We start from the raw sequence: 17,241 nt of genomic DNA, 5'->3' as shown, positions 1-17,241 counted from the left end.
ATGTAGGTCATAACACCAGTTTCAAAGTATAGGCAGGTATCTCCCCCCCTTCTTTTCTGAAGTCTAACGTGAGCGAATATTTTTCGTTCTCTTTCCGTCTATCTCTCACACACAGACACACAATTTAAATCACGGAAAAAAAGTTTTTCATGGTAAACAACTGATAATCCCTACTCTAATATAAACTATATAAATTCTTGGACACAAAATAATGTCGTGATTAATTGATTTACAGGCAGAAGAGCTTTCATATATTAATACGATAGCGTGTGTTATTTTGTGAAAGATGCTTTTTTTTTTTTACACAGGAATCACCACTTATCAAGGCTCGGAGGCCACTCGAGGATATGGGTTAATTGGTATGCATTAGTCAATGTGATTATAGCGCAGTAAACATAAGTAGTGGGAATTTTGTAAATTGGATTACTTGGGAGGACGGTTCTCAAGAACTTGTTTACGTTGGACTTGAAGACAATCAGATTGTAGTCAGCTTGAAAGCAGGCAATCGGAAGAGAGTCCCACAGGCGTGCAGTTCTAAGAAAGAAGCTTTGTTCATGGAATCTGCATTTAGGTTTAGGTACAGATAGAGAGTTTACATCTTTTTTTCTCCCGAGCGACCGTCGTTTAATTGTTATGACCTTCCATTTCTTGTAATAAATAATTTTACCAAGAATTCTTCATAAGTTTTGGTTTCGGTTTCGATTATAGCTGACAACACTCAAGTCATCTATTTTTTTTTTAAATAATTTTACCAAGAATTCTGCATAAGTTTTGGTTTGGGTTATAGCTGAATGAACTGATATATATATATATATATATTGATTGTTGGAGAGCTATTGGCTACACATTAGCAAACGTGTTTCAATGACCCCCTAGCAGGGAAAATCACCTCATCAGGCCAAAAACCATCCATGGCCATCCATGGATGGTTTTTGGCCATCCATGGATGGTTTTTGGCCTGATGAGGTGATTTTCCCTGCTAGGGGGTCATTGAAACACGTTTGCTAATGTGTAGCCAATAGCTCTCCAACAATCAATATATTGCTCTGTTTCATGCATTGAGCACTCTTTGGAATGACATATTGTGTTGTTGTTATGAGTTACTGAAAAATTCTACCAACAGTATAATATATATATATATATATATATATATATATATATATATATATATATATATATATATATATATATATATATATATCTGGTCGGGTGGGGGTGCATATATTATTTTTCTTCATAAATTTTGGTTTAGGTTTTGATTCAATTGGACGCGTCCAAGTCATATGGATATATTTTTTTATTTTTCAAATCAAAACTTTATAATATTAAGGATCGATAGAAAATTGAGTCTAGAATAATATATACGAAATTTGCATAAATTAAAATATCATATTTAAGCGTATTTTACTACCGGGGTACGCCAGACGTCCCTGCTAGCTTAGATAAATACTTTTATAGTTTTTACAAAAGAGCTTCAATAATAGCAGGGCGTCCCCATTTACGCTGAACATCCACAGAATGCTAACATCAATATATTACGTATGAATGATTTCGCTGTGGTATTTACATAGGTCTCGCTAGTATAGTTTTAGAACTATATATATATATATATATATATATATATATATATATATATATATATATATATATTGTGTTGTTGTTATGAGTTACTGAAAAATTCTATATATTTATATAGCATTTTGGAATTTTTTTAGATGGGGATCGATTATTTGTAACTTCGGACTGGAGATTGAAGGTTCAATTCTCAGTGTGGAAACGAAAAATACAATTGCGAATTAGGACCTCTGACTGACGAAACGCAAGCATGCACCCCCCACCGCTAAGTAAATAAAAGGTTCCATCCGAAATTCCGTCCAAATTCCCAAGTTAAATAAGATACAGATGAAAAAGGTCGGAGGTGACATCGACCAAAACATTGTGAAAATGATACTCAAGATGAGAAGAGTAGTCTAAAGACTCCGAATAATACCTACATATTTATATATTTGTATTAACAGGATTCACACCTAGCCTTATCAACCGATTATGATGAATTTTGGAACACTGCTTGCTTCGCTGTACAAGGTGCCGTAATGTGGACTGTATTTAGTTAAATTTAGTTTTACGTAAAAAAAAGGGTAAAATGCAGATGGAAGCTATTCGAAAAAATTAAGATGCTCCAGATTTTTATGAAATTTTAAATCGTAGGTATTTTGCATCAACTAATACATATTGCCAAAATGTCAATTATTTAGCAGGATTTGAATATATATAATATGACCCTTGCTACCTGCGAGGCGCAGAGAAATTTTTCACAGTATGTGCTCGAGTAAAAAAAACAAAACGAACAAAAAACGATGCCTCCGTGGGGCACAGACCCATAATATATTCCTCTGAAAGGGGCACTTTTAAAACAGGAGTAAAAGGGGCAGGTTCTGGGATACTCCTCGTCCCCCTCTGCACATCTCTGCTTACTACTCATCTGAGAATTTATCCAGACTCATCACACCAACTATATATATATATATACTCTTTATTTGTTTTGACATAAGCAGTAATATGTCGCTACACAGTCATGAGCATGTTTCGGTCAGCTAGTTACCAGTAACTAGAAACCTCTTTAGACGATACGGCTTACACGAAAACAAAGTGTTAAAAAAATAGGAGTAATATATATTCGCGCGCGCGTGCACACACACACACACACACACACACACACACACACACACACGAGAGGCGCTCCAAAAGTAATGCCTCTTATTCTATTTCGCCCGAATGGATCCTAGGGGATTACAAATTACATTACTGAACTTATGCATTTATATCCTGGAAATTTAAACTCTATTGCAAATATTGACTATGCGAAACGCTAAGAAAAAAATTCTTATATATATAAATAAATAAATATATATATATATATATATATATATATATATATATATATATATATTAGTGTTGCGACGATTAATCGGAATCGGAAAAATCGGAGCTTTTTGGGGTATTGGAATCGAAAAAATTGGAGCCTTTTTATCCGATGCCAAAACCGATTCCTTAAATTATCTTTTTTATTTTATTGTTGTTTAAGAAACATTTTCCACTGCTTGAAGTAATAATAAAATTATAAATATTTATTGATTTAAACTTTTAGTAAAGTTAAAATCTCTAGATCGCCCCCCCTCACAAGTGGGTTTTTACGTTTGACAAAATATAGGCACATTTAAGATGTTTTTTTTTTTTTTTTTACGGTAATCGGGACAAAATAACGCTACATTAGTTACATATTTAGAGATTTATAAAGAATCGGAATCGGTAATTGTATCGAAATCGGGAATTCAGTACAGAATCGGTAATTGTATCGGAATCGGGAAAAATATCGGAATCATCCCACCACTAACACACACACACACACACACACACACACACACACACACACACACACACACACACACACACGAGGGTCGTTCTAAAAGTAAAGACTCCTATTTTTTATCACTAAAATTTTAAGAGCTACAAAGACGGGAGTGATACAATTAAAACGAGCGGTATTTGTCCTCTGTAATTTATTTTTCTACATAGTCATAACCATGCTTAATAGACTTTTACCAAGAATTCAACGCGATCTCTAATTTTAATGCATGTCAATGACAATGGTTGCTATATGGCAGATGTTTAATTAGTTGGAAATAAAAACAAACAAATAAAGTGCTTAATTATAGGTTCTTGTAGAGCTAATATAAAGTAATTTATTTAAACATTGTACGTATTGTAATATACAATTTTTATATAACACATTATCGTTATATCTATATATCCATACTTATTTCTCTCTTAATATATATATATATATTATTTTAAATTTCTGAAACAGCTACATGGTAAGCAGCTGATGATCCCCGTTTTCTATTTACAAAATTTTAGTTAAGGTTTTTTCTTGTCATCCTTACGTAGTTAAATTCTGTTTTAAAATTGAAGACTTTTTCGAAATCGGCTTATGCAAGTGCTAAGTCTATTCCTATTTAACAATTTTAGTTAAGGCTTTTTTTTTCATCCTTATATAAATGAATTTTCTTTAGTCATTATAAACTTTTTAAAAGTCGGATCATGTAGATGCTAAGTCGTCGATAGGTTAAAGTTAATATTTTTTTTTCTTCCGGGAATTTAAACTGCATTCTTTATTTTTATTTTGCATTATTCAAAGCTTCTTTAGACATATATATATATATATATATATATATATATATATATATATATATATATATATATATATATATATATATATAAATAAACACTGTTGGTAGTCGAAAGCTCGGAAAATAAATCAAAACAAAAAAAATCGATCTTACGACAGGCCTTTGTCGTTTAAGTATACAACGTGACTTATGTAAGTTGAGTTCTGAACAAAGTAGCCATTTTTTTAGGCGCCTGTTTACGGACGTTATTCTCGCTAGCTTAATAAAATAGCCATTTATATTCACGACAACGTTTATACCTCACATAAAATATACATTTTTACAGCGGAAATAGCTCATAACGGAGAAGAAAATACAAGAAATTGTTCTTGGTTAATTTTTTAGTTGTATTTTTGAAAAATTACTTTGTGTCGATAATAGTAATGGTTACTCTAATTCGCATTAATTCGGTCTCGTAAATGGCAGGATAGGACATGACAGAGCGAAGTACAGAGAGTTAAACAAAAATCAAAGCAACAGTTGTGTTCAGTAAAATTTTATATAGACTTACATTGCGTCGGAGTGGTTTAAATTCGCTTCTACGTGGCGGAAGCGATGGCGTCGGTACAGAAAAGGATCGTCCGAGGGTTGGCCGACCATGGTTCATTAGAATCGGCCGATTCGTTCTTGGTTTTCGGGTATTCAACTTTTCCATTTTTTTTTTAAATATGAGTAAAGGTTTAAATCCAGCATTAGATAGTATCCAAATAAAAAAAGAAAATGTATATGTAAATACCACGCCGTTCGCTTTTGTAGCGATTGTCCCAGATTATTGGGACGAAATCAGTTATGCCTTGTGACGTCTAGCAGTGCTTTTCTAAATAACATATACATGTACATATATATATATAGATAGATATACTGCGGCTGGGATGACCTACCAACATTGCTATCGCTGTGACAACTGAACACACTTTCTCAGAGCTTGTCAAACGGTTTTGTATAAGTAACCAGGTCACAGCGATAATTGTGTAGCGATTAAAAACAAGTTCTTGCAAGTATATATAATTACACGTGTATATATATGTGTGTGTGTGTATACACAAATATATATATATAGATATGTATATACATATATACACATTATATATATGTATATACAAATATATATATATATATACATATGTATACACACATATGCATATATATACCCACATTATATATATGTATACACAAATATACATATATATACATATATGTATACACAAATATATATGTATACACATATACATATGCACACACATTATATATATATGTAACCACAAATATATAAATATATATACACACATATACATACACACACATTATATATATGTATACACACATATACATATCTATACACATTATATATATATATATATGTAACCACAAATATACAAATATATATATATACACACACATATATATATACATTATATATATGTATACACAAATATATACACACATACATATATATATATACATTATATATATGTATACACAAATATATATATACACACACACACATATATATATTATATAAATATATATACATTATATAAATATATATACATTATATAAATATATATATATATATATATATATATATATATATATATTCTTTGGAGATATGTAAAGTCCCATATCTACGCTGATAAACCAGACACAATAGACTACTTGGAAGACAACATTCGATGTGTTATTGTCGAAGTACAGACTAATTTAATGTGTGGAATTGTGAGAATTAGACCTCTTGATTAGGCCATATACACGCGAGTCGTAGGGTGTATATGTGTGAATTGCCAAAAATAAATCCTTGGAGTAAACCACATATTCGTATCATAAAAATATTTTTCTTTGATTTATTTTAATTTAAAGTTCACCGCCTTAAATAACAGCCTTTATATATAAAAAAGGATTATAGTGAAATATTGGTAAATGTGCGGTATCTTTACACCCACGAACAATCCTTTAAAATTATCACTGTAATAGGTATTCGAGGGGGCTGAAAACGAAAATAACAGTAAAAAAAACCCCAGGAAACAAGTAGTTTCCCAGATATGAAGAAATTATAAACTGGAAGAGCATTTTTCTATATTAATTTAACGTAAAATGAACATTCACTTTATCGGCCACGTCAAATTAATATAGATAAGTGATCCCCCACTTCTTGAAACAGTAATGTCCGACATTACGGGCAAATGTCACATAGCCCACTACACAATTCAGGTCATTTGCTTTCCAACGAGTCTTCATTTGTTAATTTCTGATCAGTAGTTGCCGAGATTTCGAACTGATAAAATTGCCCCCCAAACGTGGTATATCTATATATGGACATATCTATACTCGTCGCCAAATTGAATATTGAAATGCTCATATCTTTGGTTCTATGGGCTGAAACTACATGAAAATTTGTAGGCTTTTAGAAGATTAGAATTCTATTCGATGGTTAAAATTTTATGACGATAAGTTAAAAAGAACCTGTTTTCAAACCAATACAATATACCCAAATTAGCATATGTATATAATGTCCTGGCAAGCTGACTTTAGTTTTGTTGCCTTGAAATGAATTTTGCTTCGAATTTCTTTGCTTGGTTGTCTTCCCTGCCGGGAGACAAAGCCACAGCTCCCTATGGCCTTGCTAGGTCACTAATATATATATATATATATATATATATATATATATATATATATATATATATATATATATATACACACGTTTTATTTTTTATTACCGTATCTTTCTGTTAAGTTACATTATTGTTTCGGCTACTCGCATATTTGCTCTACAACAGTATTGAGCATTTTCTTCAGTTTCTATTAATTACCATCTCCACTATATATATATATATATATATATATATATATATATATATATATATATATATATATTAAAGGGTAAACGTTTACATTTTGTCGCTACAAACATCTATCTGTTTTAGTCAATGAGATTTCATCAGGCGACCCTGAAGCAATTGACACTAAAGAAAAAAGATAAAAGTGAGCTAAATAAAAAAGACGGCTATTTGTAGCGACAAAATGTAACTGTTTACCTTATAATAAATAATAAAAAAATTGTTCTTCTTATCAAGCACTTTATAACAATCTTGTTGAGTTCATTAGTTCCTACTTTTGAATATGCCAACCTTGGATATATATATATATATATATATATATATATATATATATATATATATATATTATACATACACTCAAGTAGTATGCTAGAAGAGATGTCATCTTTAGCCTTCATTAAGTAAGGCATCTAAGAAAACAAAAACTACATTATAACATATTCGGTGGAAGTGATAACTGGTCATCGAACCATTTTTTTTTTCTATCAGCGCCTCCAAATTTTTCAGTTACAAATACTCAGCGAGAAGTCGTATCGCAAAAGCGTTGGTAACTAGAATCCCGTTTTTATGTTGGTATCTGCCTACTTAGCACTTTCATAAGCCAACTTACAGCTAGATAAATTTTTCAAAAATTACAAAACGGAATTCAACCATATAATATTGCCAACCAAGACCCCCCCCACCATTAAAAAAAAAAGAAAAGGGAAGAAAACCTTAAGAAAAAACGACGATTATATCAGCTTACCATTCGGATATTCAAAAACAGGACAACTACGAAAAGGACACCTAAACAGAGATACTGAATTACTACTTACAGCTGCAGAAGATAATGTGATTAGAACAAACTATATCTAGGCTAATATCGACACGACACAAGAAAACAGCAAATGCAGACTCTGCGGACAAAGAGGCAGAATACTAAATCACATTAGTAAATGCAGCAAAGAAGCTAAAAAAGAACATAAGAATATACACTGGAACCTATACAAACAGATCCATCTTGAACACTCAGACAAATGGTACAAACACAGAAACGGAAATCATATAATCGTATGGGATATGGAGGTACAAACGAATAACCTCATCCAACAAGGAGACCAGATGTCATAGCAATCAACAAGACGGGGCAATCCTGCCAGATCGTAGATTTCACCGTTCCAGCAGACAAAAGAATGAACATGAAAGAGACGGAGAAGCGAAGCAAATACATGGAACTGGCCAGGAAGCTGAAAGGGATATGAAAGATGAAGAAAGTTAAGATAACACGAATAATCGTAGGAGCACTATCCCGAAAAAACATAAAAAAAAAAAAAAAAAAAAGGACGGAAGAAATTGAATCAGCGGAAAAGGAGAGAAGATAAAAGGGATAGCAATCATGAAAACGGTTGAAATATTAAGAAAAACCATAGGATGTGGAAACTTGCCCACATGAACTACGGACATTAATCAGCAACTTGAACAGAAACAAAACAAAAATAGATCAGATGCACAGAAAACAAAGAAAACCGAAAAAAAAAACAAACAACAACAACAACAAAAAACTAAATGTCAAGATAACTCACCCCTGTAATAAAATTGAATAAACTAAAAGTGTAGTGTCGGTACGAACTGGCATCACCAAATCGAAAAAGTTCAAGAAGAATAGAAAGACCGAAGAGAGAAAGCACTAACCAGACCTTCACTGGAGGAATGCGATGAAAACAGAATCTTTGAGAAAACTTATTGTCACACAAACTCCAGTGAAAACCAATGGTCATTGCCAGTGAGAAATTAATGGTAAGCGGCTGTTGCGATAACGCAAATTCATTTACAAAGTTTGTCGAAAGAAGGGGAGGTGGGAGAGTACCAGAAATCTCAGTAGACTTATCAACTAGACTTCAGGGAACCCCACTGGTTATTATCAGACAGCGATCACTGATGATTGCCTGTGTAAGAACTTTTAATGAGTGAATAATTACATATAAGACAGACTGATGTGCCCCCCCCCCATATATATTTCAAAATCGAACTGTGTAAGCAAATTTTAATATACGGAGAAATTTATGTGAAACGGTCGGTTATCTAACCATATCGCGAAGATGTCAGGGCAAAGGCCTGTCTGTCATGTTTATATGTATATATATATATATATATATATATATATATATATATATATATATATATATATATATATATATATATATATATATGTGTGTGTGTGTGTGTATATATATGTGTATATATGTGTGTGTATATATATGTATACATATGTGTGTGTATATGTTTGTGTATGTGTATATATATGTGTATATATATGTGTGTATATATATATGTGTGTGTATATATGTATGTATATATATGTGTGTGCATATATACGAATATATATGTGTATATATATGTGTGTGTGTGCATATATACGAATATATATGTGTATATATGTGTGTGTGTATATACATATAGATAAATATATATGTATATATATGTGTGTGTGTATATATGTATGTGTGTGTATATATATACATATATATGTATATATGAGTGTGTGTGTATATATATATGTGTGTATGTATATATCTCTCAAATTATTACTATAATTATGATGTAAGTATGTATATATAATGTAATTATTATGTAAGTATGTATATATAATGTAATTATTATGTAAGTATGTATATATAATGTAATTATTATGTAAGTATGTATATATAATATATATCTCAAATTATTACTATAATTATTTTATAATACCATCAGGCACTAGTGTTTCAATCTTTCGGGAATCATCAAAGCAGGGAGTTGCGATTACAGCCGGCCGGGAGATTCGAACCCGACCCGAAGCCATTTCTGACTATAAACAAGAAACAAACCACACTCCCAACGTTAACCGCGAGAAATACAGTTGAAATTAACATTTATATAAAGCGTAAATTTCTAGACAGCAAGAATAATGATTATAACACCATGATCTGCGCATGTGAGCTTATGTGATTGACTTTAATTTCAATTTAGAGTGCTTAACAATAAGAACCGAGTTCTTAAAGAGTCTAACATAATTATTACTATAATTATTTTAATACCTACAGACACTAGTGTTTCATCCTTTCGGGAATAAACAGTGCAAGGAGTTACGACTGAAACCAGTCGAAAGATTCGAACCCGGCCACGAAGCAATCTTTGGCTCCATTAGAAAGGAAAGAAACCAAATGGTCAACGTTCTGTAATTCAGAACCTGTGTTCAGAGCTTCTCAGTCAAATCGGTAAATATGTCACCGAAAGGAAGCCAACGGGATTGTTAATCGTTTCTGAGTCGAGTCATAAAGCACTTCTGCATATATAATGAGAAATGAAACACTTCAAGTGAAGAAGGGTGTATTTTTCATCCTGAAGTGCAGGTTAAGAACGGTGTCATAAACCATATCCAGATTTAAACTCGACCAATATTACTCACAAGCGTACATCCTCTTTTAAAAAAGAACACCAAAAATTATGTTTCGTCAGTGTTCACACTAATACCTTAAAATCAAAGAATCACGGCAGTTTCCATATATTAGTTATCAGTTTTGGTGACGTAAAGAAAAAAGCCATAATGTTAACGTTTAACCGACCAATCTGCTATAATGGTAAGAACGTTGCTAATGGACCGGAATGTAACAGCGCGCGGATGCAAATGCATACGGAATGCGAAATGACGTCACTGTAAGGAAAAATAGTATAAAAAGCAGAGAGAGAGAGAGAGAGAGAGAGAGAGAGAGAGAGAGAGAGAGAGAGAGAGAGAGAACATTAAAGATGACAATCACGTGAGAGACGTCGCAGCCGTAACGAGAAGTCATGCGTGACGGGGAATCGTTATTACGAAAAAGTGAGTTCAAGTTATTCTTTTTTATTTGTTTCTTTTCAGACTAGACTGCATAGAGCGTGTAGGGTCCCGTTTGTACTACGGTACAGGGAAACCGGAGTTCAATCCTCGGTTGAGTCATATCTAAGACTTAAATAATTCTACTTGATAGTTTTGAATTATTAGGAGAGGATCAAGGGCAAGTGGAGTAATCCTAATAAGGTAGTGACGTCCTCTCCTACAACACGGGGTAGCAGATAATGAAAAAAAGAGCTTTCGGGTCGCCCTCAACTATAGTCAACCACTTCGTTTTTTTTTTCTTTTTATAGTGGAAGTTTTCTTTTCGAATACATTTCCAGTGTAAGGCATTCTGAATTTCAATACGATAAGACTGAACTCCGACGAATCGACAAATAAAACACGAGTCATTTCTGATGACGTATAGAAAGAGAAAACACCCAATAAACTTGATTTGCTGTTGTCAATTTTCTTTGGATTATTAAAGGTGTGCGTGTAGACATCAAAAATGACATCCAAAATGTTAGTGAAAGTTTTAAAATTCAAATTCGAAGAAGACGATCACCGCTCGAAATAGAAATAAGAAAGAAAGAAAACGCCTCAAACTGGAAAGTTAATAAAATAAAAAAAATAAAACGAATAAATTGGCATGGAAAATGAAAAGAAATAAATGAAACGTCTAATTATGAAAACAGATTTGCATCCACCCTTCCCTAATTTGCCAATGTGTCAACATGATTGTGCTGTACTTGGACGGTCACGCACACACACACACACACATATATATATATATATATATATATATATATATATATATATATATATATATATGTGTGTGTGTGTGTGCGTGACCGTCCAAGTACAGCACAATCATGTTGACACACCGGTTCTGGCCAAACCACCGAAGCATCATGTTTACGGTTCACTTCTTGTAACTAAAAAAAAAAAAAAAAATACCCGAGCTAAGATTGAAAAACTAAAGACAGTGAGTCAAGTACGATAAACATTAGAACAGCTCGACACGATCTTTAAGAAGCGTTTTCAAACCTACTTCTTCTCAACATAACTTGTTATGTGGACAATTCACGCATGGGCATGTGTGAAACAGTTGACAAACATATAAAAATCCGATGACTCTCACATACCAACTTTTCAAGGTTGACACCTTAGCAACCCTTTTTTTCCTGATGAAAACCGATTACAATTTTTTTTCCACATCTCTGAATACCCTATACACCAAATATCAAGTCTGTAGATCAAAAATTAGTTGAGTATATAGGTTGAGAAGTGTCCTCTCTCCCCCCACACACATTCTTACCTTTATAGATATACTAGTAGGCCACACGGCGTTGCCCGGCCATAAAGTACGCATAAATATTATATTTTAATTAATACAGAAACTGAGACATGCGCATGCGAGCATTATGCTGTTTTTGTAAACAGTTCACTTCTTGTAAGGAAAAATAAAACTACTGGAAATCAGAACCTATACACAGCGAGTCAAGTACGATAACCAATAGGCCAACTTGACACGTTCTTTAATAAGTGTTTTCAAACCTACTTATTCCTAATATAAGTTATCTGTCACGTAAACGATTCACACATGCGCATTTGTGAAAAAGTTGACAAACAGATAAAAATCATACGACCCGCACGGACCAATTTGTTGAGTATATAGGTTGAGAAGTGTCCTCATACACACACATTCTCACTTTATATATATATATATATATATATATATATATATATATATATATATATATATATATAGAGAGAGAGAGAGAGAGAGAGAGAGAGAGAGAGATTAAACGAATCGTTTAAAGCCGATCGGGACAGTGTACGAATTGAAGAGTTTGAAGTGCTACTTTTATGTTTTAGAGGAAAATGTGAGAGAGTTATTTCGGATCTACGATAACGGTAGTAATCATTATTTTCACGTTAGACTTTTTATCGGATATTTCCGAGGCATATTTGGAGATTAAATCGCTTATTTACAGTTGTGCTACATGCGCAACTCTCGCTGAGGCGTTGGATTCTGCCTTGGCATTCGTAGTCTGCTCACAGGGAAGAATGAGAAATGAAGAGAAAAGAAATCGACAATTAGACTGGTGCTGGGCGCCAGAGTGGTTGCAAAATGATGCATGTACGTTATTAAAGCCGCGTCCGACATATTTACGGCTTAAAACATTCATGAGAAGTTGTCTGTCGTCAAATTCAAGGCGTCATTTTCTGTATCTGGAGACGCGGATAATGAAGAGAAAGCTTTAAATTTTCATAAATCAATCATTTCCTTCCATCGCTCTCACCTGGTCACTTTCTCTCTGTCTCTCTTTATCCGAATAATTCTCCGTCGCCATTTTTCTTCGATTTTCCCAGCCTCTCACGTTTCTGCCATCTTCTTTCATTTTCTAATCCTCTACCCGTCTTTCTTTATTCGAAGCGTTCTCAATCTGGCTTGATTCAGTTTATCCTCTCCCCTCCCCTCTCTCTCTCTCTCGAACCCTCGCGTTCTTTCTCATTTTATTTAGAGTCTTATTGTTTTCTCATTTTTCCTTATTATCCATCACTTTCAAGTTTATATTTTACCTCACTCAATATCCCCACCCCTCTCTATGTCACCCTCCTATGCTCGTTTTTCTTTTTCTCCATTTCTTCCTTTTTCTTTCGTTTACGATCCAGTATCTCTATCACCCTCAAAATCCCCTCTCTCTCGTTTTATTCTGAATCTTGTTGATTCAATACGGCTCTCTTTTCCTTTCTCCTCTCTCACTCTTTCCTTCCCTTTTGTTATCTTTATGATCCCTTTTGTTTCTTTCTTTCTTCGTCACGTTGTCTTTTTTAATTTTCCTATTTTTGGTCCACCGACTTAGTCGAATTTGAACCTTAGAATTCATCCTCGTCCGTTCGTTCCCAAAATTCTCAATTACTCATGACATTTTTCTAAAATTTTGCCTGAAATTACAACTACCCAAGGGAGGCAATGTAAGATTCTCGGGGTTTTGATAAAATTCTGGTTGCGTCCCCTGGGGGTCAAAAAGGGTCAAAATGGCCAAAAATAGCACTTTTCGGGGCATAGAATCTTTTCCAATCATTAGATTTTGCTGAAAATTACTCAAAAGCAAGACCACATGGATATGCAGCTGAAAACGTAATATTTGACCCATAAGAAAATTCTGGGGCTTTAGTCCCAGCATGTTTTAGGGGTGAAAACCACGCCTTTTAGCGCTAATTTTTATTTTTCTCCTAAAATTCATACTTGTTTCTAAATAGAGGTTTCAAATGGTACCGAATTTAAAAAAATAAGGCATCGTTTATCATGAAACAGTGTCATGTTGCTGTTTTAGCCCAACGTTTTACAACAGGCCAGGAGTTTAAATGCTCAAAATAGATAACAGTTCTACGACTGCTTTTTGGCTAACAGTACAAGTGACTCTTGTAGACTCGATTTTATGAATATTGATTACATATTCGCAGATTGAACTTTAATACATGCAACTGGTTTACAATATAATGTTACAAACTAGTAAGCAGGCAACTCATTTTTAAAGTGCCTTCTACGCATGAATGAAGATCCGACCTTATCTAACTATACATTCGTCGGGAGGCAAGTAAATAAGAACGTGTCAATTCAGATTTGTTTTACAATTCGAATTGACTATGTATTTATTCCAATTCATGTTTGTTACCTGTGAATGTTAAGCTGAAGAGTTTAAATAATAAACTCTCAGATAGCGTTCATAGGAAGTCATGGACATTTCGTCAGTGATAAGAACCTTGAAATTTTTATACTTTGTACGTAGATCATTTAGAGTTTTATCAGGGGTTTTTCTTGATCTGCCATGAAAACTAGGAAGATCAAAAGCCGTGTGAAGTGTGGTGCTGTTTATTTTACTGGCTGCAGTACCAGTGGAAGCTGCAACAAGAACAGCTGGATGTTCCATATCCTTGGGAGAAAGTGTTCGCTTGAGGTAATCAGCTATAAGTTTAATCACGTGACTCTTTCCAGTCCCACCACAAAACATGACAAAGGCACCAGTCGGGGGACCATATAAGTTTGGTCTGTTTATTTTAATATACATCATTCTAGTTTTTCTTCCAATAAAATTAACCCCATCTTCTAGTTTTTCTTCTATTAAAATTAACATCATCTTCTAGTTTTTCTTCCATTAAAATTAACATCATCTTCTAGTTTTTCTTCCATTAAAATTAACATCATCTAGTTTTTCTTCCATTACAATTAACACCATCTTCTAGTTTTTCTTCCATTAAAATTAACACCATCTTCTAGTTTTTCTTCCATTAAAATTAACATCATCTTCTAGTTTTTCTTCCATTAAAATTAACATCATCTAGTTTTTCTTCCATTAAAATTAACATCGTCTTCTAGTTTTTCTTCCATTAAAATTAACATCGTCTTCTAGTTTTTCTTCCATTAAAATTAACATCGTCTTCTAGTTTTTCTTCCATTAAAATTATCATCTTCTAGTTTTTCTTCCATTAAAATTACTATCTTCTAGTTTTTCTTCCATTAAAATTATCATCTTCTAGTTTTTCTTCCATTAAAATTATCATCATTTTCTGGGTTTTCTTCCATTAAAATTATCATCTTCTAGTTTTTCTTCCATTAAAATTATCATCATTTTCTGGTTTTTCTTCCATTAAAATTATCATCGTCAATACTTGTTTATTTTCATGTCTCGCACTTCTCAAGTCAGTAAAGCAGAAATCGCCCTCTCTCCCTTCCTCTCTCTCTCTCTCAAACACACACACACACACACACACCTATAGATCTATAAAAGTGAAAGTATGTGTCTGTGTGTGTACATTTCAATACGCAATAACTGTCAATTTTAAGTCTAAAGACTCGAAATTTGATATACAGGGTACTGAGATTTGGAAAAAATCGATGTGACCGGATTTCGGCCAGAAATTTTGCGATTAAGGGGTCAAAGTTTAACGATTTGACTTTTAAGAACTCTGTCAAACTCCTCCGACAATTTTTGGTGTAAACACTTGAAATTTTATAGATATAGATTCCTTGGACATGGATCTAATTTAATAACTTGATTTGAGCCCAAAACAATAAATTTTAAGAGGTCATGGCCTCCATAGAATGGAAATAGACACAAACTTTAATAAAGACTTTTCATATCTACCTGCGTAAGTATAATTTGATAATTATGTTTCAGTTTGAAGAAATATGGTATAATAAAATTATGGGGTGTTCGTTCGCGCCTGACCTCCATAGAATGGAAATATGTCACAAAGTTTAACAAGGTTTTTTAATATAGGTCCACAGAATATTGTGATAAGTGTTTCAGAGTGAACAAGTATGGTATAATAAATTATGGAGTTTATCTATTTTATTTTTACTTTCATCATATTTTGGTTTGGTTTTGATACCCCCAAATTACAACCTATCATACTTTCATAAATCAAAGTCCATTTTCTGTAGGCTGTTTTTGAACCCAGTCAACGATGGGCACTTTTGCTAGTATATATATGTCTCTATATATCTATAAAAGTGAAAGTGTCTGTGTCTGTGTACATTTCCTTACGCAATAACACTGTCAATTTTTAGTCTACAGACTCGAAGTTTAATATACAGGGTACTGAGATTTGGGAAAATCGATGTGATCGGTTTTTGGCCAGAAATTTAGCGATTAATGGGTCAAAGTTCAACGATTTTTCCTTTGAGAACTCTACCAAACTCCTCCAAGAATTTTAGGTCTACGCACTTGAAATTTTATATATAGGTTCCTTGGACATGGACCTAACTTAATAACTTGATTTGAGACCAAAACAATAAATGTTAAGGGGTTATAATAGGGGCCAAAGTTAAAAAAAATTGACCTCTTCGGTCTCTTCCGAATTACTTACACAATTTCTGGTCTAAATATTTGAAATTTTACATAAAGGGTATTCAGAGATAGGGCAAGCTTTTTCATCAGTTTGGGTCGGAAATTTTTAGTTACCAATATATAAATCTATGTATGTATTTATGTCTGTTTGCATGTCTGCCTTAAACTTTCAATAGAGGCGACGGGTTTTACCAAGATCAGTATCGTTTTAAAGTTCGATTTTTCATACGACAAATATCGAAATATTGGCTAAAAACATTAATATCTTCCCCTTCAACTAAGCACTTTTCTATGGAGGGGGGGGGTCACTTTTTTCGGCGATATTTTTTAAAGTTATCCTCTGCTTTAGATTGTCTAGCCTTTATTTAAAAAAAATGTCGCTTCCGGTTTGGCGGTGGTCGTCACAGCATAAACGTTAGGTTGTACCCCGTTCTTTTCCTCCTTTGCGGAACGGGTTTGAGCCTGCCTTCCTACAACCACTTTTT

The 17,241-nt window shown here is 33.1% G+C and overlaps 1 protein-coding gene across 7 annotated transcripts in view; it reads right to left on the bottom strand.

The window, feature by feature from the left end:
• The window catches only part of LOC145296741 (tetraspanin-18-like), a 576,197-nt gene that overhangs the window by 289,047 nt on the left and 269,909 nt on the right, over positions 1–17,241 (bottom strand). Inside the window, exon 1 of one of the 7 annotated variants that reach the window (XM_080142761.1) lies at positions 4,741–5,164. The exons of 5 other annotated variants lie outside the window; for them this stretch is intronic. In XM_080142761.1, the coding sequence (XP_079998887.1) occupies positions 4,741–4,884 (144 nt within the window). In that variant the 5' untranslated portion in view covers positions 4,885–5,164. Of the gene's footprint in view, positions 1–4,740; positions 5,165–17,241 lie in introns of those variants that run through there. One more of the 7 variants, XM_080142762.1, reaches the window with a different exon arrangement.

Source organism: Euprymna scolopes, chromosome 17 (genome assembly GCF_053919585.1).
Source record: "Euprymna scolopes isolate OS-2025 chromosome 17, ASM5391958v1, whole genome shotgun sequence".
NCBI classification, from domain to species: Eukaryota; Metazoa; Mollusca; class Cephalopoda; order Sepiida; family Sepiolidae; genus Euprymna; species Euprymna scolopes.
The sequence above is the reverse complement of the archived record's forward strand: the minus strand, read 5'-3'. Positions and strand labels throughout refer to the sequence as shown.